Source organism: Nesoenas mayeri (genome assembly GCF_963082525.1).
Source record: "Nesoenas mayeri genome assembly, chromosome: 9".
In the NCBI taxonomy this organism is placed as follows: domain Eukaryota; kingdom Metazoa; phylum Chordata; class Aves; order Columbiformes; family Columbidae; genus Nesoenas; species Nesoenas mayeri.
In genome coordinates, this window is record NC_137557.1 from 20122682 (window position 1) to 20145865 (window position 23184).

General features: G+C 45.6%; 1 protein-coding gene across 1 annotated transcript; it reads right to left on the minus strand.

Annotated features, from left to right (window-relative positions):
- Positions 1-1464: 1464 nt before the first annotated feature.
- KLHL6 (kelch like family member 6) lies at positions 1465-22131 on the minus strand. The gene is made up of 7 exons (XM_080349841.1): positions 21850-22131; positions 16772-16937; positions 10994-11443; positions 8343-8580; positions 5101-5303; positions 3963-4176; positions 1465-2400 (listed from the first exon to the last, which is right to left on the minus strand). Exons 1-7 carry the CDS (start codon positions 22107-22109, stop codon positions 2099-2101), a joined length of 1833 nt encoding a protein of 610 aa, XP_080205967.1. The 5' UTR covers positions 22110-22131; the 3' UTR covers positions 1465-2098.
- Between the last annotated feature and the right edge of the window lie 1053 nt (positions 22132-23184).

A 23184-nucleotide genomic window follows, 5' to 3' on the forward strand; every position in this document is an offset into this window, starting at 1 on the left:
GAGACAAGAGGCTGTTTTCTGTCTCTGCTGTGTACAGTTAAGAATTTGTATTCGGAAGTTTATTTGGACAATTTTTTTCCAACTCGGTGGATTATTTTTCTCAAGCAAAGCAGTAGTTGTGCTACTGACATCATGGGGAGAAAACCATCAACCAACTCGTAAGGGCTACTGTTTTTTGGATGATTCCCAATAGGAAGAACTGGTCAGCTTCAGCAGCCGCTATAGTGAAATTTGGCAACAGGTGAAGATAGAGAAGCGCAACTACTCAAGGGGAAAGGGAGACTCCCTATTCATCCACCCCGGCTGTCCCTGTAGACCAGCCGGTACTGCTAGCCAAGTCAAAGGTGGTATCTTCTTCACAAAAAACTTTTGAAATGCAATGCCCTTCCTAGAGGACATTTCTTCATGTCCTCCAAAAAGCAGAGCAGGATGGGACAACGTGGGCCAGTGTGTAAGCATGAGAAATGCAACAGGAGCATTAAGAAAGAAGAAGACCAATTAAAAAAATAGTTGAAAAGGGAAGGACTGTAGGAAGATTAAAGTAAGAAAGTGAGGGGATTGGCTGAAATTGTAGAAGTGAGTTTCAAGATGTGGGGCCAGTTGCAGCAGAGACAGGATTTCTCACAGGCTTTTAGGGGAAAGGAGACGGCGCAGAGCTGTTGGGGGTCAGACACCCCCATGGCTGCCTCTGCCCTCCTGCACGGCCAGGGCAAACTCACCAGTGCGGTCTGGGGCCTTGCTGTTCCGCTCACAACTCTGCAATTAGTAGGCTGAAATTCAGGAACCCACTTTTTTTTCTCAGCCCAACATGAGAGAAATATTATTTTTAATACTGTATAAGGCAAAAGGAGACACTACGGAGAGGGAGAGAGGCTGGAAGGTCTCACTGCTCTCTGCATGGACAGATTTGTTTTGCACAGTGTTTTCTGACTTGTATTTAATGGTGAGTTGGCTCTTTCCAGCAACTAAGCAGGGGAGGAGGGACGGGAATATGTTCCCAGCCTTTGGCCAAGAGTGTCCCAGAGCGTCCCAGGCGTGACCTCGTCAATGTTTATTTTGCTTTCTCTACAGCTGACCCAGATGCTGGAACTCGAAACTCGGGCCCTCCTGGCCTGTTGAACGTTTGGCCCTTGTGGTACAGCATGTGATGGTCCCGGGAATCAGGTTGGGAACAGTACCTGGAAGTGTTTTTCTCTCCAGCACACTGTTTTGTCCGTTTGCATTCCAGGAAATCAAAACCCGTGAGAAAAATCCTGGGAGAGCACTGCCACCCAGCGGGGCTGGCGCTGGGGATGGCCGCGCTCAGGCACCGACCTCTGCTGCTGTGCCGCAACACTGAGAGGAAGAACCCTACAGGCAGAACAGTAAACCATCCCAGAATAGAACAAAAGGGAAATCAGGTTTTGAGCTGCTTTATTAGGAAACAGCTACAATGATGTTCAGTGGAACCAGATTAGCGTTTGTTTCTATTTGCAGCCTGTGCAGTCTTGCGAACTACAGCAAGGTTTGCAAACTGAGATAGATTTCTTTGGTCACGCAGAACTGAAAAAACAACAAACAGTCTCTGAGCAAACAAACAAACTAATAAACTAAACAACAAACCAGTTTTAACCTTATCTAATGTGCCAACCACTGGAAAAAAGCACAGCTTTGGAGAAAACAATGTTAAATTTCACCAAAGTTACAAATCTTTCATTCCAAAAAGCATCTTCTCTTTTTCACTAGTAGGTGCTGCAAAACCAACTTAACACAATAAATAGTTGAACAAACTTCAGGGCCAGGCTGAGCCAGTTCAAGCATTTTTTTGGGAAGTAAAATTCCCATGTGCATGTCACATTTCTTTTCCTGATTAGAGGTATTGTGTTGGCCGGAGTAAACTACAGCTGGTCCCTTTGTTTTTCTGTGGAGGGAAGGAATTAAGATAATTTAAGGATATACTGTACAGAGGAAATGCAAGGACTGAGCATATATACAGATACTCCCCAGAGGACCCCAGTGGTGGTATTTCCATCCATTGCTGACTGCAGCTAAAAAACATCATCACTGCAGCCTGTGCCACAGGAGCACAGAGGTGTTGGGTTTCTTTGCAGTTCTACGGTCAGACAGAAACTGCCCCGGGCACAATCCTACGGATATGTGTGTAAGACTTCCTGAGGGTAACGCTCCCATGATGAGACACCCCCCGAGGCAGGACACACTCTTCGGTCAGCTTCTGAGTTTCAGGGTCCCAGCACAGTACTGTCGCGATGACTTCGTTCTTTTCATCTCGGCCCCCAGTGATAAACAGCTTGTTGTTGCAAGGAGAAATCCCACAACTGGCTCTCTCATGGGTGAACTGGGTCACCAGGCACCATGTATCTTCCTGGGGGCTGTAGGAGTAGAGTGCTTTCATGGCCCCACCTGGAGACGAAAGGAATATCGGTTTGCACTGGCCATTCCTGTAAGAGATTTTAACTAAACCACCCACTTCAACAAGCCTCTGTTCCTGACATTGGTAAGAATGATTTGTGTGCCAAAGTTAAGAAAAAAACAAGGTCACAGGATACTTTATTGTTTTGAAAGCCAGATCTGCAGAAGGCCACTTATTGTTCATGAGGATGTGGAATCTAAAGCCAAAACAAACTGCTGTGGTAATGCAGTGTGACCACAGTGAGCCCAGCAATAGACCTTTCTTTTACCTGGGTCTGTCTTCAACTGTATAGAATAGGGCTGGAGAAACCTTGAAGCCATGGTCTTTTTGATGAGTTGCAGCAATGCCTGTGATCCTACCTGTTGTCAAAGTGAGCATTCATCCATTGCAGTTATAATAAATATTGGTTTTGGCAATACTAATCTAGTGTTTCAGAGATGATCAAGTCACTGTGGGGTGACTTAAACAAGTTTTATTTCCCAATTGGAGCAGACTGAAAACATATACATTGTTATTTATAGTGATTCATCTGGCGGTTGGTAGTTCATCAGTCTGGGTAATTTGATTGTTTCGGATGCTCTTTTATCTTTTAAAGCTCAGGTGGGGCTGATTTCTATCCAATTGAACTAGATTTGTTTCTCAGACAGGGAAATTGTAGGTTTACTGGTGAAAGATGCTGAATGAATGTAACTGGAGTATTGTGTCAGATTTTATGGGGGGTTGTCTCAGCTAGCCTGTCAGTCATGCCTTCTCTTTCTGTCTCTTATCTTGTATGAAGAGGGTGATGTCAGTCCCTGGGCTGAGGAAAAGCACGAGGTATTTACGGTGCATGCATGCATATGTGTGTGTACACGCACATTATAAATCTCCCTTCAGAAGACCATTTACTGTTCGGTGATACCCTGGCTCTGCATCAGCCCACAGCACCATATTGATTATACTGCAAGTGAGAAACTTTCTGTGCCGCGGCTGAGGACAGGGACTCTTCAGAGTTGCTGTTTTGGAAACAAATGTTCCGCTTTCCTTCTTTTGTTTTTTTTCTAGCACTATCTAGAGATGTGTGCAGGCTCCCTCCTCAGTTCAGCTCACCACTATTAAACCCTTGTTCTTCCATCTTTGCTTCCAGTTCTGGCAACTGATTGAATTAACCCCAAGAAGGATCTAGTGAAGAGGTCTACATCTTTGGGTATCGGTGGTTCTCCTCCCATGACCTGCTCCTAGTATTCATATCCCCACATAAATCTCTGTGGTGTCCCTGGAGAGGAGAGGGGACGTGATATAGCCGTGAGGTCATGCCCTTGCCACTATGAACCCACCTTTGGATGGCTTTAAGTTGTCTCTGGGCTCCAGCTTTCCAGGATACCTACCATACTAACAAGGAGTTTGAGTTGATGACTGTCGTGAATGTGCCGGATTCCCATCCCTCACTAACCTCAATAGGAAGAGCCATCTGACCATTTGCTTATACTCCACAGAGTGTGTGGGTAAAACTAACACATATAAACAAGCCCTGATACATCTAGACAAGAAAGAACATTAATGCTTCACCTACCCACAACATAAATGTGATCACGGAAGCTTGCAGCGTTGATGCACTTGGCTTCTACTGGCATGGGAGCCCTCAGGCTCCACGTGTTGGTGGCAGGGTCATAGCACTGGGTCTTGTCCGTCGCCAGCTTCCCGTTGGGTCCTCCCCCGATCACGTAGAGTTTCTTCTTGTAGCTCGCTGCTGCAAAGGAGCTTACGTTGACCATGAGGGGAGCAGCCTGTGTGACCGTAAGAACTCATTAGTAACTGTTTTGATTTCAAGTAGTCAGGCTGATGCCTGTGGGGTGGGAGCCTGCTGAATTTTAAGTCAGATGTCCCTTTTAAGATGATCAGTAGAGTTCAGAAGATGACATTTCTAGGGGTAACGGAGAAGTATGTTTCAGCTTTTTCTTAAGACTGTGTAAACCTCTTGATAAAAATATGCTCTGTTCAAATGTTGTTATTAAAATTATATTGTCAACAATTGAAAAGCTAGGAAATGTCAGAAAGGCCCCAAATCTCCTTTACGTAGTTATTTACATTGAAAAAACACAAAGAACTTGTTCATATTGGTCTTCCTACTTGCAGCTGTAATTGTTAGATTCCTCTGCATGGTGTTGTATAATCTAAAAACTAGAGTTTGTGTCTGCCATTATGATGCCTAATTTCATTAATTTCTGCCAAATACTCTCCTCTCGTTGCTTGAACTACAGCTAGAACTGGTTTGGTTTTTTTTTTCCCATCCTGTTTACCTTGAAATCTGTACTTTCAACTTAAATGTATAACCCATATCATATATAATACCCAGGTTGATATATACATTATATGTTATGTATCAGAGCAGCAGTTTTCTGCCTGTGCTCTGGTTGATGTGTATTGCGCTCTTACTGATGCATGAATTACTAGCTTTAAAAGCCAGCTAAGAAAAGGAAAATCAGGCATGAGCCGTCTCACAGGCAATGATTAGCAGGCAATCCTGTGATTTTTACTTTCTGAAGGATACGCATTTCTATAGAAAAATATATTTAGGGTCTTTACAGACCAGAAATACTTCAAAGAATTGTACTAGATCCTGTCTTGTTCATTTTTTATGATTCAAAGCCCTAGCATTTTCTGATTAAAATGTTCAAATGAGTAAAATGTTGTGTGATGCGGTATCTCACCTCTGACCAGCAGTTATGAAAGGGATCGTAGGCTTCCATGCTGTTGATTCTCTGCATGCCATCGAACCCTCCAATGACATAGACTTTGCCACCCAGCACAGCCATTTTATGCCTCCATCGCCCAATATTTAGATACTCGATTTGTATCCATTTGTTGATAGAGGCGTTGTATTTCCAGACATCATGCTTTGTTTCTTTGCCACCTGCAGTGTACATGACACTTGTAAATATGATAGCATGGGTTGTATTTACACCAAATCTCCAATATGATTAAATTTTTAAACTCTTTCTCATAATATAAAATAAATCATTGGTCATTATTCTTAATTACCTACACCAATGGCCCAGCCCTGTTATACAAGAAGAAAATTTCTGCATTTAATTTGCTTAGTAGTGAGGGAAACTCTGCACAAGTTGTACAGCCAAATATTCGGTAAATCTAAATCACCGTTCCTCACTTTCCCAGACCTCAACCACTTCCATTTTCAGACTGAGTGAATGACCAGCCACAGACAACATGGTGACATGCAGGAGTTTTTTGTGCATGACCGGGGTGTTCCAAGATGCTGAGAAATGACAAATAAACATGATTTAAATAAAATAGTGGAGGATGTTGCCATCGGTGGTGCCAAACCCCTCGAAAGCCAGGCCTGTGCTGGGGGATGGCCCATTAGTGCAGGGTGGATCCAGTCAGCCAGCCCAGGGGTTTACATTGCAAAACTAGACCTGACTCTGAACTATCAACCGCAGTCCTGCATGGCATCTTACATGTTTTACTAATGAGCCTTGGGATCATATGGCTGGGATCTCATTTTTGTACCTCTTCCTCTGGTCTCTTTCTCTACTGGCTTGGATTTGCTTCATATTTATAGGTCAGAGATCTGAATTGGATTCTGCAAACTCATTCTAGAGCTGACTTGCAAGCGAATCTTTACTCATGCTAAAGCAGAGAGCAGTGTTTTAAACAAGCGCTTTTGTTTGCATATATTTTTTGGTGCAACTGCAATACCCACTGATCTAGTTAAGCCTGAAACCACATTTACAGACTGAGAGCTTTTTCCATCATCTGCAACCTAATTAAACATTTGCTTCACTGGTGAATATACTGAAAAGAGAATTCATATTCCATTGAGAAAGTGTCTGCCTTCATTAGTATTCTGTACTGCAGCCAGATCACTGCAAACTGATGGAGCTCATCTCTGGGCCAAATAGCAGATTGAATAGGAGATAATTAGCATGCTAGAAAGAGTCATTTGTAATGCTTTTGTCTCGGTATTTTTCACATGTATGTGTTGAATTTTATTTGCACTCAAATAGCTGAAGTGGCTGAAGGGCCTGAATGCAGCATTCATGGTTACAAAGGGGCTGTGAGGCTGCAGGTGTTCCTTACCCTCCCTCGAAATTCCCCTTTTACACCAGCCTGTTCTCTCCTGCACAGGCTGGTACTCACGTAGGAGCCGGAGCTGGATGGGGTGGTTGAATTTGCTGTACATCAGGGGACAGGGAAAGATTTTTGAGAGAACTGGAGGTTTATTTTATTTCTGTACTTTCTCTAGACCTCAGTTCTTTCTAATTTGAGGGAAAATTGTAACTAAGTTAGTAAAAGTAGCAGAATGGTGAGTGATAATTCATGTCATTTTTCATTACACTACAAATGCAGTATTTCCGTCCATCCAGTCAAAGAATTTAAACTTTTTGGGGCCATGGTGATCTAAAAGTAGTCATTATCTCATGCAAAGGACTTCCCTATTGTTCAGATGCTAAAAGAGCAGGGAAGACTCCAAACTATACCAAGATACTGAGGGAAAAGTGCACGTGTGAGCAGAGATCAAGTTAGGAAAGGTGCGAGTCAAGTTAGAAAAGAATGGAGTCACAGGAGCTAAAAGAAAGAAAACAAGAGTAGGAGGACACGCAAGGAGGAGGCAGATGTTCAATTGGGATTGAGACACTAATAATTTGGTTTAGCTGAAAAGAAAGTACTAATGACTTTGTTCCACTCAGCCCTTTATTTTGTTGGGAATGGTGAAAAGGAAATAGGAGAAAAGCTAAGAAGGAATGGAGGGAGGAAGTCAAAGATAGGAAAGTGAGCAGAGAAGGAGGAAATAGGACCTGTGAGAAAAGCAGCAAGAGGAAAGCCAGTTTAGACTCACCACAGCAGGGGAGGAGACAGCCTAGACAGAATATAAAAGAAAAGCGGAGAAGAGGAAAAGATATCAGGAATAAGAGGAAGCAAAAAGCCTGTGACCTTGAAAAAGAGGGAAGGGGAAGAGATTAAAGGCAAATGGAGAAGAGACCTCTCAACTCAAGGGTGTGAAGGTGTGAGGGATGTTCTCTAGAGGGATATTTGACTTCGGCTCCACTCCACAGCCAACCTTTAACAGAGGGCATGCTGCCAGAATACAAAGAAATTCCCTATGGTGGGCTGAAAGGAAAAATCTCCTTTATTTGTAACCAGGGAAGGAATAATCTAATTTTTACCCCAGGATAAAGATTTAATAAACTTTAAATTGCAATGAGGTAATAAAAAGCTGTGGATTCCCAAAAGAGAGAATGCAATGGAAGATAGTTGAATAAATGCAATGGGCCACTATTCATACTTAAGCAAAGCATTCACGCTTTAGCTCTCCCTCTTCCTTTCTTCTCTTCTGTCTTAGGTGAGCACAGAATGTGGTGGATGATTTTGCAGGAAAAAGTGTCCTACCCATGGAGACACTGCTCTGTATCGTGGTCTGTAACGTGACAGTGATTGCAAGCTTGCTATCACTTTTCCTTTGAAAAGCAGAGCAAGATCATCAGACTTGTTTTTGACAGGCCATCAAAACCAGCTGTCAAACTGATTAGCGAGCTTGACTTTCACCCCTTTGATTATCAAAGTAAAAACTCCATAGCTCCAGGATCAGACCCCTACATGTAGCTCAGCTGTATTTATGGGGGAAGTTAAATGTGCCTCCTGAAGCTCTCCGGATGAGGGCCTGCAAATGGTATCTTCAGAGCCACGCTGTGAGTCTGGAACGTGGGCTTCATCTGGCTTTGACAGTTAATAACACCATTAGCAAGTGCCAGGGCCAGGCAATATCCTCACACATCCAGCACTTTCTGCAGCCAGTTCAAAGCCAAAGCATCAGGAATACCGGTAGTGCTTAATTCTACTCAAGTTACCTCAAGCATTCTCGTGAAAAAGCTGAAAATAAATGTGAGAACCCTCAGCTCCCCTCTTCCACTCCCAATGTCATGTTCCTTACCCGATATGTAGACTTCATTTTTTAGCGTAATGCATGCAAACTCCACCCATTTTTTATTCTCATTCTCCGTCTCCTGCTCTGTGATGGGTAATTTTGCTACTTCCAAGCGGCTTCGCCTCAAAGGATCCAGGCAAGTCACTTCTGCTACAAACTTCTCATCTTTTGTACAGCCCCCTATGATCATAAACACCTCAGACTGGAACTCGTGCATCCTGGGCTTGGTTCTTTCTGTAATAATCTAAACGCAAGCAAGATAGAGTGAGTACACAGGGCACTTACACCTACAGTTACAGAGAGGTCTGGTGACCTTTTTCTGATTACCTGTTTTGTAAATCACTACTGGCTTACATCAGCTGAACCAATTATCAAATGCTCTTTAAGATGAAAGCCTGGAAAGCATCCTAGAAGCGTTCAGCAGAGGTTGCTGTGTCCTTCTTTCAGCAGGATTGCTCCAACACTGGACTCAGTTGCCTTTGCCTACCCATGAGGATCCTTTCAGATCCTCCTGGGAATTCCAAGGCTGCCATTAGGAGCTACAAAGGTGAGCACTAGTGACAAGGCTGGGTGTGTGTGAGGCAGCTGAAGAGGACAGGTTTAATTTGGGCTGACAGAGTGAGGGCAAGGTGGGAGGGCCCTGGGGGCTGCGTATGCCTTGAGGAGCTTGGAGAGAGCAAGGCTGCAGTTAGCACTAGCAGAAAATAACCACTGTCATTATTTGTCCTCAAAAGATATGTTAAAGCATCAAAGCAATACCAATTCTCTATTGTGGGGGTTTTTTTTAATTGGTTTCTCTGTTTATAAGCCTTAATTTTAAGATAAAACCAGAAGATTTACTTAAAGCCAACACCAGGATCTGAAATGTAGTTAGCTCTAATTTACCACCTGTTGGCTCCATTTATTGACCAAGTCTTTGTCTCAGGGACACTCAGAAAAGTCACTTCCCACGTAGATGTTCACCAGGAGCAAAGAATGTGGTGAGTGCTTGGAAACTTACGTTCTGCCTGGAGGAAATGCTTACAAGCAAGTGGAAATAAGTGCATGAGTGTCTCAAGGTACACTGGCACTATGCTGAAGGACAGAAGGAATAACCTTCTTTATGCCCCCCCGCCACGCCGGTTTTTCATACTGGAAGAAATGCAGTGTAAAAGGTATGAGGACCACATAAAGTTGTTCCTCTGCTTCTTCCATATCACAGGCCATTTGCCAATTTGCAGACGCTCAGAGTCTGCTGGGAGAGGTCTGCACTGCTCTGCAGCAACCTCATTGCAGTTGTTACCTTCTGCATGCCCCAGAGAAGTGGTCTGTGGACCTGCAGGTTCAATTCTGTGGCAGTAGCCAGCTTGCTTACAGTTTTACTTCTCTTTCTAAGCTAGTTTTAATATGTTTCTATGAACTGGCATGATTTATCTATATTGAAAAAATATTATTTACACAGACACAAATTTTGTATTTTCCCTACGTTTAGCAAATTATTAGGCAATTTTTTTAAAACATGTGTCCTAGAACTTGCCACCTTTCAGAATTCTGTTTTTAACGCACCTGTCAGGGTTGCTAGGCATTAGCCCTGGGGAGGGTGGCTGTCAGGGCTGCCTCTGTCAGCGGCCCCTTTGAAAATGAGCTAATGAGTGTTCAACCCTGAGCAACACTCCCTTTATCTGTCCCGCATGGACCTGGTGGCACGGCTGAGTGAGGCAAGGCTTCCTCAAGGAGTTCCCACCAGACTGGCCAGCACTGCCCCGGGTTGTTGTGTACCATCTTACGCAGCCACCGGCACAAAGAGCCCTTGGTCTCTCGTCCCCTGCCAGTGACACATTCAGTGTTGACAATGGATCCACAACATGCTCCTGGGGCCTCCTGCCTTCCTCGGGCTCTCTGACTGAGAAGGCACACAGGTTTCCTCACATGCTCATGTAACTTTGGTCCTGTTGTGAAATCTGACCTCTGGTTGCTCTCCCCTCTAGCCCACATGTTGGGCCAGGAGATGTGGCTGATACCTAACTTTCCAAAGAGGATGGGCAACTGAAGAATGGGAGATCCACCACAGCCTACCTTGAGCTGGCAGGACAGGACTCGACTGAGCATCAGGATGAACCTGTCTCTCTGGGTGCAGGGACCTCTGCAAATGAGGAAGATAGACAGACATCTCCTCTGGGAAGAGACCGTCTTCTTCAGGGAGGTTCTCTCTTTCTGAAAGATTTCCCCCATAAGTAATGAATGGAGGTGTTACATATTTAGATTTGAAAGAATCATTACAGACTGAAGCAGTTTAGTGAGAAAATAATTCTTCATTCTTCAGGCTTGAAATATTAGCCAAGAAGGTGAGGTCTCAGGAGTAACACCGTTTGCCTTTTTACTAGGGAAGTCACCTGGGTTCTTTGTTTAGCTACGCAAGTGTGTGTATGAAGGGTCGAGCTCAGATGTTCACATACAGGAAGTTTTATGCTTGAAAACAAGCTACCAAAAATTTCCAAGCTCTCTAAATAAGCAGGATAACTGGTAAGGCACACCTCGACTTTTCAGTAGCACCAGTTAGTGAAACTTCACTGCAAATACCTTTTTCTGTCTCATAGTGCTGCTCCTTCTGATGGGATTTTTGAGCAGAAGCATGAGACATTTAGAGAGAGCGGCAAGTACCTTCTTCTTTTACTCACCTCATTGCCTGACAGATGGTACATCCTCGCTTCCTGGAGCAAAGGAAAAACATCTGGACACTGTCTAATGAGTTGATCGGCTTCAACGGTCTCTACAAAATACCAAGGGTCCAAGAGGGGCAGTCGAACATTCTCCAGCACATATGGCAGGAGAGGAAACCTTTCCGACTCCTTGTAACGAACCCAGTTCATTACAGTTTCGAACACCTGTGCCTCTTCCGTGACGTAGAGGTCATCGCTCTTCAGCGTGCTGCAGAGAATGTCGGCCGGCAGCTCCAGGAACTCCTCGTAGTTGAGGACCTGTGTGAAGTTCTGGATAATGTAGTTCTGCACTTGTTGTTTCAGGCTCTGCAGGGAGTGGGCATCAGCCAGCCTCAGGATGCCAACACAGTTCTCCGGCTGGAGGGCTTCAGTGAGGAAACTGGCACAAGCATCTACCATGCGAAGGAACTGTGGATGAAAAAAAACATGTGTAAGCACAGAGCAGTTACTTGTATTACTGTATCACAGAGAGCTATGGAGCTTTTTGAATGGTATTTGTTTCACAAAAGTAAAAGGGGTTTCTGCCATTCCCCTCACCTCCATGAGGTTTCAAAGCACTAGCTAATGTGGAGTTACAAAGCACAGATAAGGTCCCCAGGCTTCAGATGTGCCTGCCCTGCTTCATCTGGTATGTCAGCTGAGATCAACCAGAAGGGAGTCTGGTTTTGGAATGCAGGTGGCTCCACTTGGTACAGTTATGCTTCCACCATCCCAATTCCAAGTGTGTCTGAGGCCTTGCAAAGGTGGTGGAAAAACAGTGCGGGGGTGTGGGAGGTTTGGGCAAAGTGCAGCCCTCCCAGAGCACATGGGCATGCTGGGCGTGCTGTCCTGTACTAGGGATGTGGTGGGAAGAGATTGACCGTCAGCAAATCTTTGAGTTGCCTGACAGCCAGGCTTGTCTGGCAAGCATCTGTTGTTGCCTTCAGAGGTTTTAGTGACCTTTGTTTTCCTTGTCAGCACCATTGGTTCAAAAAAACATAGATGTGCTTTTTACACACAGACTCTGCTTGATCAAATGACTTCCCGTGCTTGCGTTCAATAGGGCATCACAACTACTCTCATTAGTTTCCTTTGCACAGTGGCCCTGCCTGAGGGTCCCAAATGTGCAGGTCCTGGACCACAGATATCTGTGGGGCATTTGCCATGAACTGTTAGGTGAGCTGGGTTACTGGTGATTATTCAAGAATTGGGAACCAGTTTGGGGTAGAACTGGTAAGTTATAGCACTTCATTGTGGGCTTTCTGTCACCTCTGTGATTTCAGGTGTGGGCACAGCATCAGTATTTTGTGTTGATTTTGCCACTGAGCAGCGCAAACAATGACATACAGAAAGATGGTTCAAAACTGATGCTGTGCATTTCCGTCCATCCTTTTTGGGTCCTTTTTCCATCCAGCATCAGCAAGCAAACCATTTAAACTCATTCTGCCCCACTGGGGAGAGTTACACAACAGTAACCTAGGGGCTAAGAGGAAGCGAAACATTTTTAAACAAGGCAATATGTAGATTGTTTCAGTAATTAGGGTAGAACCTTCCAGACCCGGCGGTGTCGTGTTGACATATTTAGGCTGTTTACCAGAGCTGAGTGATCGCAGACGCTGTGTACAGACTACCTGGTTCCTGTTTTACATTCAGATGTGGTCAAGAGTTTAGAGAAACGCAACTGGCTGATGAACGAGGGTATGCGAGGTCTCAGAGTATGTTGCTGCCGTTGCGATATAAATATGTCAGTGGCATGCCGTGGCACCGCGGCAGAGCTTGGCAGTCCCTCGGTGCCTCCACTCTCACGTTGCCTCTTCTCTGGGCTAGCACAATGCTGACACTTTGATCTCACCAGTGCATTTCCCTGAGGAAAATGGATCTGAAAGGACTGAAAGGACTTTGCCAACACTGGGCAGTCCTCAGACCTGAGGAAGGTTAGGCATTAGCCCTTTAAAAGCTGTAAGTAATGAGATGCAAAAAAATCAAATCTGGGATTTGTCAAGGTCACTCATCAAATCATCTGCAAGTCTGGGAATAGACACTAAAGCAACGTTCTCACCAGCCTACAGCCCAGCCACTGTAGAGTGCTCTAATTATTTATATATGGCTTGCTAAGAGCGATACTCATGAGATGACACCAGAGGTTTTCTCCCAGGCGGTGCACACTGGTCTAACGGCCACGCAGGCACCATTGATCACGCTGGGGAGCTGTGTTCGGGGCCAGATGAATGCGGAACTGCGAGGTGTGGGTGTGAGAAACAGTTCCCACCGAGGGCTTAACCAGAGAGGTCAGACTGTTTGGGAGTGTAGCGAGGCAGGACTTTCCCTGGCTGCTGCTCTGCATCTCCGTGCTGCACTGTCTCCCCACCAGTCTCTTCATCTAGAGACAAAACTCCCCCCAAAACCCCATCAGATTTGCTGGGCAGGCTTCAGTCAGTCCCACGAGACAGGTGACTCAGGAGAGCACCCAGGAGGGAGACTCCCCTGAGCCTTTGCTTCACTTGCTCTCATTATTCTTGAGGAACTCTAAGTTTTCTTCTTTCCTTTCCGTGAGTGCCCTCCTAATGCTGCTCCAGGCATTTTAAAAGCTCTCTTCCTTGGGAACAGTTTCTTCAATAGCTGGTCCTTCTCCTAATACTCCTTTGAATCCAGGTTCTTGCTTGCTAGAGACATCCCATATTCGTACTCTGCCTCCACATTGCCTTCTCTCTGAATAATAAAATTTATTCTCCCCATTTAAGTCCTCTCTTGTCCCAGCTTTATTGAACTGCCTAGCATAAGCAGTGCCAGCAGCCCTGCTTCCTGCTATAAGCACCAGAAAGGGACAGGAACAGTGGTTGAAAGGGCTCTTATTCATAATCCCACTCTGTATGCAGTGCACCTTGGGGTCAGATCCCGCTCTGCTGTGGCTGAAGGGGCAGCACGTCCTGGCTCGGCAGTGGCACCTGCATCCCAAGGGAGCCCCGCAGCAAGGAGCCCCACAGCAGGGAGCCAGCCGGGCGGTGAGGGGCACAGCGACCCTTGCAGGATGGCTCTCCGGGGAGTTGGTGGCTTTCTGAGCCTGTGGACATGTCTCTGATCCAGAGCTGCCCAGAGCCCCTCATTAGCAAACCATGTCCTCCTGTCTGGTGCAGCTGGCACTGCGCGGTGGCTGTGGTTTAATGAGCTATGTCCTGCACTGGCCACCCTGGCCCTTTACTGCTAAGTGGCTACAGGATGGTCTTCAGATAATGGGCAAGGTATTTTCCTTATAGTGTCTTGTTCATGAAAAGTGAATTAACTTGGATGAGGGGTGCTTTGGGAGTCAGTAGGGCCACCAGGCTGGCGGTGCTTCAGCCGTGCCCTGGGGCAGAGCAGCCCTGCTCTGCTGAGAGCAGAGTGATGCAGCTCAGGGACATCCTCCACTGTTCCCTCTGCAGCTGGCATTTCTATGGCAGTGGTCATCACAGCCCTTCGCCACAATACTGTTTCTTTTACATCTGCTCAGGACCTTGCTTCCTTCTCACCATCTCTTTGCTCCCACTAAACCAGCTGATGTGGTCCCTCACCCAAGCCATGCTGAGGGTATGAGGCAATACACAGGTTCCTGGGGAGGCAGGAAGGGCATAGACAGGTCTGAAGGCTGTTGTTGAATTACTGCAGGTGAAACAGAGCTCTCTGCCACAGTGTGGAGAAGCAGCTGAGATCCTGACCCTACCAAGAGGCGAAAGGATGAGCTGCTTTGTTGGCTGCTCTGCAGGGAGAGCTAGTGGCAGGGGCTGCTGGGCTGGATCCAGGATGGGCACCAGCCTTGTGAGTGTGGTGGCTGGACAGCTGCCACCCCAGGCAGAGAAGGTGACTATTCAACTCGTGTTGCAACTGTGCTCTGGGTGGAAAAAATTTGTCTGGGTCACTCCAGGGTGAGGCTTGGCTGTTCAGCTCCCTGTCCAAACCCTCCACCTGCTTCCCCCAGGAGAAATGTGCACAACGCAGGGAATCCTGCTCTCTCTGAATAGCCTTCCACCTCTCCCCGCTGTCATTTTCAGCTGCATTTGGTCAAAACTTATTGGAAGGGACTGAGGGAATGCATAATTATGTAAAACTTTTTCAGAAATAGTTTCTAGAGAAAATGGAGTATCTATATTGGAATACCTGGAACTGTGCAAGTTATTTCTTCTTTGGTTCTTGGTCAAATCTGAGAAATTGAAAAGAGGCACTGCCAAAAATTGTTGCTAGTCAGATAAAAAAGTTCTATTTTGAATGTTGTTTTCTCGTGTCATTATTTGGAAAGGAAAGAATTTCCCAAACAAAAATGTTACAATATATTGCAGCATTGACCTTTTTCAGATGTTGATGTATTGACATGAAACATTTGTCTCTTTCAAGTGTTTATGTTTGTTCTTCAGAATAAATAGCAGAGACAAGTTGGCAGAATGCTCATAGTTACTAAATCTTTTTTACACAAAACACGTATTCAGTCAGAAACCTCAACCATGTATACTGTGGGGCTTTAAGACTTTATAAATCTTGACAGTATCCAAGATCGTTGTAGTAAGAGTGGGGATTGCTGCTTTCAGTAGAACATTCCTGATTTTCTAGATTTTTGAAGTTTACTGTTCTCTCTCACAGCACCCTCATGATTTTATCATTACTCTAACAGTGTTTGACAGTTTTCTTAAAGCACCAGCCTTAGGAGTTAAATTTAATGTTAATTTTAATGACAAATAGGGAAGAGAAAGGAGAACTCATAAGTTAATGCTTTTGATAGTTTCAGAGGTAAAAACTGAGAATCCTAAGGAAAAACAGTTCAGAAGAAAACACAGTTCAGAAGAAAACAAAGAGATCACAGAAATGTGTCCTGAAAATGAACCAAACATAAACTCTGAGTGCTACCAATTTGCAGTACTGATCTCCTGAAAATGTGAGTAATTCTTGCACTGCGACCCCAGGTGCCATCAAAGCTACATAACCTTTTCTGAGTTAATCTGGGCGAGAACTTTGTGATAACCTTCCTTTCTCTCCCCACAACGAGTACCAGCTCCAGTTACCCCAAGAGTCACAGGTTCATTTCAGAGCAACATCTCCCATGTTTGTAAGGTCCAAGAATCTGAAGTTCATAATGAGCCATGATGATTATAGAGTCAGGTGTTTCTTGCCTTTCTTAACGCAAAGACTGGAGACACATACACACATTGGCGCTTGGCAGGTTATGGTGGTTGCAATTTGTTAGCAATTTACAGCTCGGTACCAGGGACTGCAATTTGGTAGACCTCACAGGTGATTTACCAGACACGTGAACACCTCACGGACCACAGGCTGAGTAACGCTGCTCAAGTCTGACTTCCCACAAGTCCTAGGTTGTGACTAAAACCCTTTACGTCAACAATTCTTCAAAGGAGGATGCTAACTTTGGCTGGTAAGCCTCCATCTCAAGGCAATGGAGAGGGAGAGATGAAGTTACCCACTAAGTCTTTTGGGCTGGAGGACTGACCCGCACCTGGGGGAGCACTGTCCCCCCAACACAACCCTGCTGCCTGGCAGGCGGCATGTGGGAGCAGCTCCGGAGGCAGAGCCCGGCTCTTTGCCTGTTTGCACGGCTCCCAGCACAGCAGCATTCCCACTGCATGGCTGCAACTGCCATTTTTAATCACAATGTAAAGAAATATGAAGCAAAATACTTCCAGAACCCATTAAATCAGGTAAGTTTGCAGTGTGTTAAACAGGGTAAGTCATGGTGTTGCCAGAGCAACAAGACTGGATCAGTTTGTTTATCTGTACCTGAAAGAGGCTGGCGGCTTCCAGGACTTTCTGTACGTTTTGCTTTGTGATGAGCATCTTGCTGGTGTAAGTGTAGTCCAGGAGTATATTCATGGTTTCTGCATCAACTCCTTTAAGTATGATCTTCTCTTCATATTTCTCTCTTAAATCATTGCAGAACATGGCCCTGAAAAGAAACATCTTTAGCTTTTACTGCATCCCAGCCAGGATGAGGCATTCTGAAAACATTTGGTTATATAGATTTCAACATAGAATACTGCGATTGCTTCATATTTACTACAATTAGTCTTGTAGCAAAGTAACAAGGAAAATCCTTTTGTTGCTTTCTTACCTGTTTACTCCTGAGTTTGATAAGGCATACACACATGATGGATACCCCAGAGCTGGACTCTGCCATAGACCTGGAGCTCCGTGGCAGCACAAGGCAGCTGGAACCTTCTCTGGGAAGCGCTCTGTGTCTGGACTGATGTTGCAGAGCAGCTGGGATGTCTCACCTGATGGCTTCTTACAGACTCTTGCTGTTTCTGGTACAACTCATTAAGCCCAAACCTCCACCCGCTGGCATTCTCCGTACTTCATTAACACTTAGCACATGTACTTTATAACCCTTGGCAAGGGCAATACCCTGCTGCTTTGGAGCTGCTGAACACTGCTTAGGCTGAACCCTGAGGGCCAGCCCAGATGCACATGGCTGATAGCCTCGCCTCTGAGCTTCCCAACATATCTTTGACTTCATTAATACCAGGGATGGGCCAGGAGGGAATGGCTTAAGAATTCACTTCTAATTATGAGAACAACTTTTCCTTTGCTAAATTTTGGTGGGATTGTAGAGTTGGTATGTCTCGGCTAGAAAAGTATTGAATAATCATGAATTGGAACTACTGTTAACCAAAAAGCACAGTGATGCATGCATGTTGATGCCACCTCTCCTTTGGTGGATAACACTGTATTTGAAAGGCGACCACCACACTTTGGCAGTAGTCAGATATTTCATGATATAAATCAGAAATTTGTCTAAGAGCTATTTAAATCCACTTTGTGTTGTCATAGCTGCATACCAAACACATGCGTCTTCATCTGCATTTTCAATTAATAATTTAAAGTGTTTCTTCCAATGCTTTTGCTTTTATTTACAAGTTTGATCGGTTGCATCTTGTTCACTGTATTCAGAGAGGGAGATTTCACATCATTTGGAATCTGGATCAACAGATTAGGAGTATGTGAGTCCGCTTGTAACTGTGTTGGTGAAAAACATGTGAAGATCTAAAGTGTAATTAGAAGTGCTGTTTACCCTGCATACCCAGCCCTTCTTTATTAGTCATGTGTGATGTTAGTAGGACAGTGCAACCTAGGAAACAGCTTGAGATCCAGAGTCTTAGGCCATGCTTTTCTTGTAAAAGTGGTGCCAGGATAAAGCTGTCTGATTGACACATCTTACTGGAATGAAGATGTTAACAGTTTTTATTGCAAAGCCATTAGGCATGATGAATGGCAAATGGATGGAAGATAACAGCTGTTCCTTGCTTTAAGTGCTACCTGTTCCTTGCCTCAGCAGCGATTTTATAGCAAGAGACCTGGTATTAGTTATCTCAGTGTACAAAACTGCCTTTTGGTAAAGAGACCTAACTTTTGAGCAGGAAACTTGGGCAGAGAAGTTACTTGTCAGAAAAAGACGTTCAGCCAATATTTTCATTTTCCCTTCATTCAGCTCGTTAGAGGTTTTCAATTCACAGCTCTGCTCCATGGTGCAGTTTCTGCTGCCACTGAAATCAGAGTATTTGAAAGGCATTAAGACAAAATGCTCCTTAACTTCAGTGAGAACAAGACTGGGACCCTCCTTCGCTTCTCTCCCTTTTGGCCATGTCAGATGTTGTACATCTGGGGCATGTAGGCAGGTGGCCATTTGAAAACAAGAGCCCTCAGTACCCACTTCTCCCCAGGAATGGGGTTTCAACACAGAGAGGGAGGTTTGTACAAAACAGCTGTTTCAATGGCATGGGATTGATAGGCGCTGAATGCTTCATCTGAGTGAGAAATAGGCCATTGTAGGACGCAGGTGTTGTCTGCTCTTGTTCCGTTTATCTCTTAAACTGGCGACTCTGATCTTATATTTAACCATCCCTGTTGGGGAGGTGAGAGCTCTCAGTTCCGTCCCGCAAAGCCGGAGTGTTGGATGGAGGTCAGCTGGAGATACCCAGCGTTACACCATTGCAAGGCTCTTCCGAAACCAGCCTTGCACAGGGATCTTGTCAAAGTGCCTCCCCCTATCTCTCTCCCAATCTGCAAAATTGCATTAGAGCTGCCATCCAGTCCCGATCTCATAGGGTAAGGATTCACGCAACATGGCTGCAACCTGCAGAAATCACACATCTAAAGCACCGCACGCTGCCACCTGTACTCCTCTCTAGACAGTGGCGGGGTGAACAGGGCCACAGTGACCAGGAGAGCTGAGTCCTGTACTGGCCATCCTGCTCGAGTGGAGTGGACCTCCTTCCTAGCCTGTGTGCCAACCAGAGGGTAGACCCTGACACCACTCAGGGCTGATCAGGCTGAGCTTCTCTCCTGGAAATTAAAATGCTGCCTCTGAACCTCTGAGTTTGCCTGTACTTACCCAGAGAGGTGTGTGGTTATTTTCTCTGAGGCTCTAAATTCAGATGTGTCTACTAATTTAATTGTCTGCTTCCCTGGTTCATGTCCCTGTGTAATTCTAAACTAGGTCTTTGAACCAACTCTAAGAAATGCACGTCTGAAGTGAGTAGCCCAAGACCAAGTTTATATACCTAAAAATGGGTAAATTTAGAAAAAACAGGGAGAAATCTCCATGAAATACATGAGGTGTAGCAGTTTGTGAAGCACTTTTTAATCACTCACTCACACTGGAGTGCTTGCGCTTGGAATTACAAACCTGATTTCAAACAACCATGCTGGAATTTGAGGATGCTCTGGAAAATATTGCTTCAACCTCTCCCAGTCCCATTCTCCCACTACCTTGGGCAGTGCAGGAGTGACCACCTTGGTCAGCTTGTATTTCTCTTCTCTGCTTTGTTACCTTCACCCAGGTGAAGCAGAGAGTTAATTGATTTATGTCAACAGATGCAAGAGGTGTCAGAAGCACTAGTCTGCTCTCAAACAGTGCTGAAGGAAGGACTAGAAGTCGTTAACTTTATTTAGTGGTGTTTAAGTCAGCTGCTGCAGATTGCTTGCGTTGTGGCACCCAACGTTCAGGAAGGGGGTTGTGTAACACACTGTTGCCGGGGTCTGAAGCCTGTGACTCACAGGGTGTCTTTGCTCTGCTCCTGTGCATGGGTGCTTGAGGCCCTCTAGTAGCATGGAAAGTACTCACAGAAATAGTGTGATTTATGAATTTCTTCTTTCGTTGGGCCCATGCAGCTGCTGGTGAATTAAGGCAAGATGAAACAAGCCACCACGTGAGCAGCAGAACTAGTGAAGCTCAGTTCCCTGCACACTTGTGTCCTCCTTTCCCCCCTCACAGTAAGCTCAGCTTCCCCTCCCCAAGCCCTCCGTCCTCTCTCGCTATTCCTCTCACACATTTCCCGTCCCTCTCCAGAGGTTCAGCTCTGTGCTGGCTGCCTGTGTCTGGCCGGGAAAGGGCAGCATGTGCTTTGGCTGGCTCTGGGGACCTGTGTGACACTGGCCAGGACACAGTGCTGGTCACCCAGCTGAGCACCGTGGGCCCTGCTCCTGGCATCTCCACTCTGCCCGGCTACCGATTTCCATCACACTTGTGGGAGCTTCAGTTTTGAGATGTCCACCTTCTGCCAAACATACATGAAAACTAACCCAAAGAGTGGTGACAAGAGGCACTGACAGGCAGGCAGAGAGTGGGATATAATAAATCTCAGCTCCGTGGGAAGCCAGGGCAGACAGAAGCACCCTGGGGGACAGACCCTACACATCTGCAATTGCCTTGGGATGAGGTGACCTCCAGGCAGGTGTCCCCCTTCCTTCCATGGGCAGGCTGCTGCTCGGGGCTCAGGGGAAAACCAGCCAGCAGTAGTTATCAGCAAATTGTCTGTTTTTAACTATTGAGGCCCCTTCTGATTGCAGCACCTTTCCTCCTAGTGGAAGAGGAATTGGGTTTTTTTCAAAGTAACATTATGGTGATTCTTATTTTAATTTGTGCATCTGCTGTCCTTCCTGCACACGATGCTGGTAAGAACTACTTGGGCATCTCTGCTTTTAGTTGCCTATTTTCACATGTGATCTATGTAGTCTATATGTAGAAATAATACCCATCTCTGTATATTCACAGATACAATCTCTATTATGAGATGATAAAGACAGAACTGTTCTTCCAGACACTACCAGCAAAGCTTACTAAAGTCCATTAAAATTAGCTTTCTGCTCATGTCACAAGTGGTCACAGGTTCTTTTTTCTCATGTTTCCTCTGTAGCTTTTCAGTCATCTGACCACTTTAGCAGTAAAAAAAGAAAGAAAAAAAATCCCAGCCATGCAAATGTGATTGTCTAAACGATAGTGGAAAATCTGTGTTGAAACTGAAACTGAGTTCCTCTGTGTGTCTAAAATTTGTTCTTGCTGGCCAGTACTCTCAGAGAGACTATCTATTCTAGTACCGGAAAAATGAAAAATTCAAGAGGACCAGAAGGAGGGGGTGAAATGGTAAAAATTTTACCACAGAATGGTAACGTGAAAAATTATCAGGTTCCTCAAACCTACTCCTTTCTCAATAAAAATACAGCATGATCTGCATAAATATTGCTTTTTGCCTGGATCCCAAAGGGACAATACAAGGGGCTACAGGTACTTGTTTGAAACACCCTTTTCTCATCCACTTGTCTGCCGGCCATTCTCCGTTTCTCTGCGTGCCTCCCGCGGGCTTGCTGAGTGCTGGTGTCAGAGCTCTGGCAGATCCACAGCTTGGCACCTGCCTTAGTTATAAGTCTCCAACTTTAAAAAAAGAGCCAAAAGGCGTCAGAAATTACAGACTCACTGCAAATTCGCAGAGTTTAGTGCACAGTTTGCACTCCTTGGAGATCTACAGGTCAAGCCTAAGAAGCAAAGTACGTTTCTTGGTTTTGTTTCTTAAATGCCTTACCTGAAATAGTTGCTTGCTGCAGCAAGGACCACTCGGTGACAGGAGAATTCCCTGCTGTCCACGCACAGGATGACGTCTGTAAGGGAATTTTCAAGCCGAAGGTTCTCCAGGCCATTCTGGAGCACCAGAGAAAGTCCTGTATCATCAAACTTGACCTTTTCACCACTCGAGACTTCCACCAGGTCCCCCATTTTTGTTGAACACTCATTGTCCAAAGAGATCTCGGGCTCCTCAGAGCTCTTCTCCAACGTATCCCCCATTTTCTGGCCAGCACCGTCTCATTCTGTTGGTGCTTCGATCTAAAAAGAGCTCCGAAGCTTCAGACGAATCACACTGCAGAAGTTGGGCGTATTTCCTGTCCAGCGGTCTCTGCTTATCTCGAGCTGTCACACACATAACAGGAAGCCTTGCACTTTCTCATCCTGTTAACACAAACAAAGGCTGGGTGTTTTTTTGGTGAATTTCAGGCAGTATCAACGTGTTTAGAAAGGACTTAAGATGCCTCTGGATGTGAGCAGATTACAAGTGCCGGGGAAGGCCTGCTTCCCACCCTCAAATGTTCGCTGTTATCCGGATCTGCTGGCTGGAGTGATAGGTGCACCACGCGGCTATCGGGTCACTCCTGCCAGGATGGGCTGCCGAGGGGAAGAGGGTTGTATTTTAAATTTCTTTTTCCAGGTATGTGATTATTAAGCACCGAGCTGGTTTTAGTTTTGGTTTTGGTTTTTTGCTTTGGTCTTGGCTTTTAATAATACGCTCACATATTCACAAAGCCCTCCAAGAGGCTGGTTTTGTCCCTCATGACATGTTAGCTGATAGACTCTGGATGGCTGTTCTTTAAGGTTAAATCGGCAGAACTCTCTCCAGGACATGGAGCAGCATCAAAGATCTTGCAGCTGATGGTCTCCAGGCCACACTGCCAGGCACAGGTATGTCCCTGATGCGTCCATGCAGCCAGTGCCGTGCCACCAACTCTGGCCAATAGTGGAAGCTGAAAGAGGGAGTCTGGGGACCCCTGTATCGTCCCCACCATCCCCACTGCTGGAGATAGCCTGAGTCACACCTACACCGAACTTGCAGTGCCCAGGATAAACAGGGGTAGCGGTGGGCCAGTGGGCTGAGCACCCGATGGTGGGGATGCTGCTAGGAGCACTGGGGCTGGCCCTGCAGCACGACGGGAGCACACCAAGCACAGGGCTGAACACTTCCCTTTCTCCTAAGACTGAGTTGGATCTACTTGGACCTCACCTAGATGAGAAACTGACCCAAGCTGATGGAGATAATAAGCCACACAGCCTGTTGAAAGGAACAGGGTAAATCCCCTGACTCGCTTAG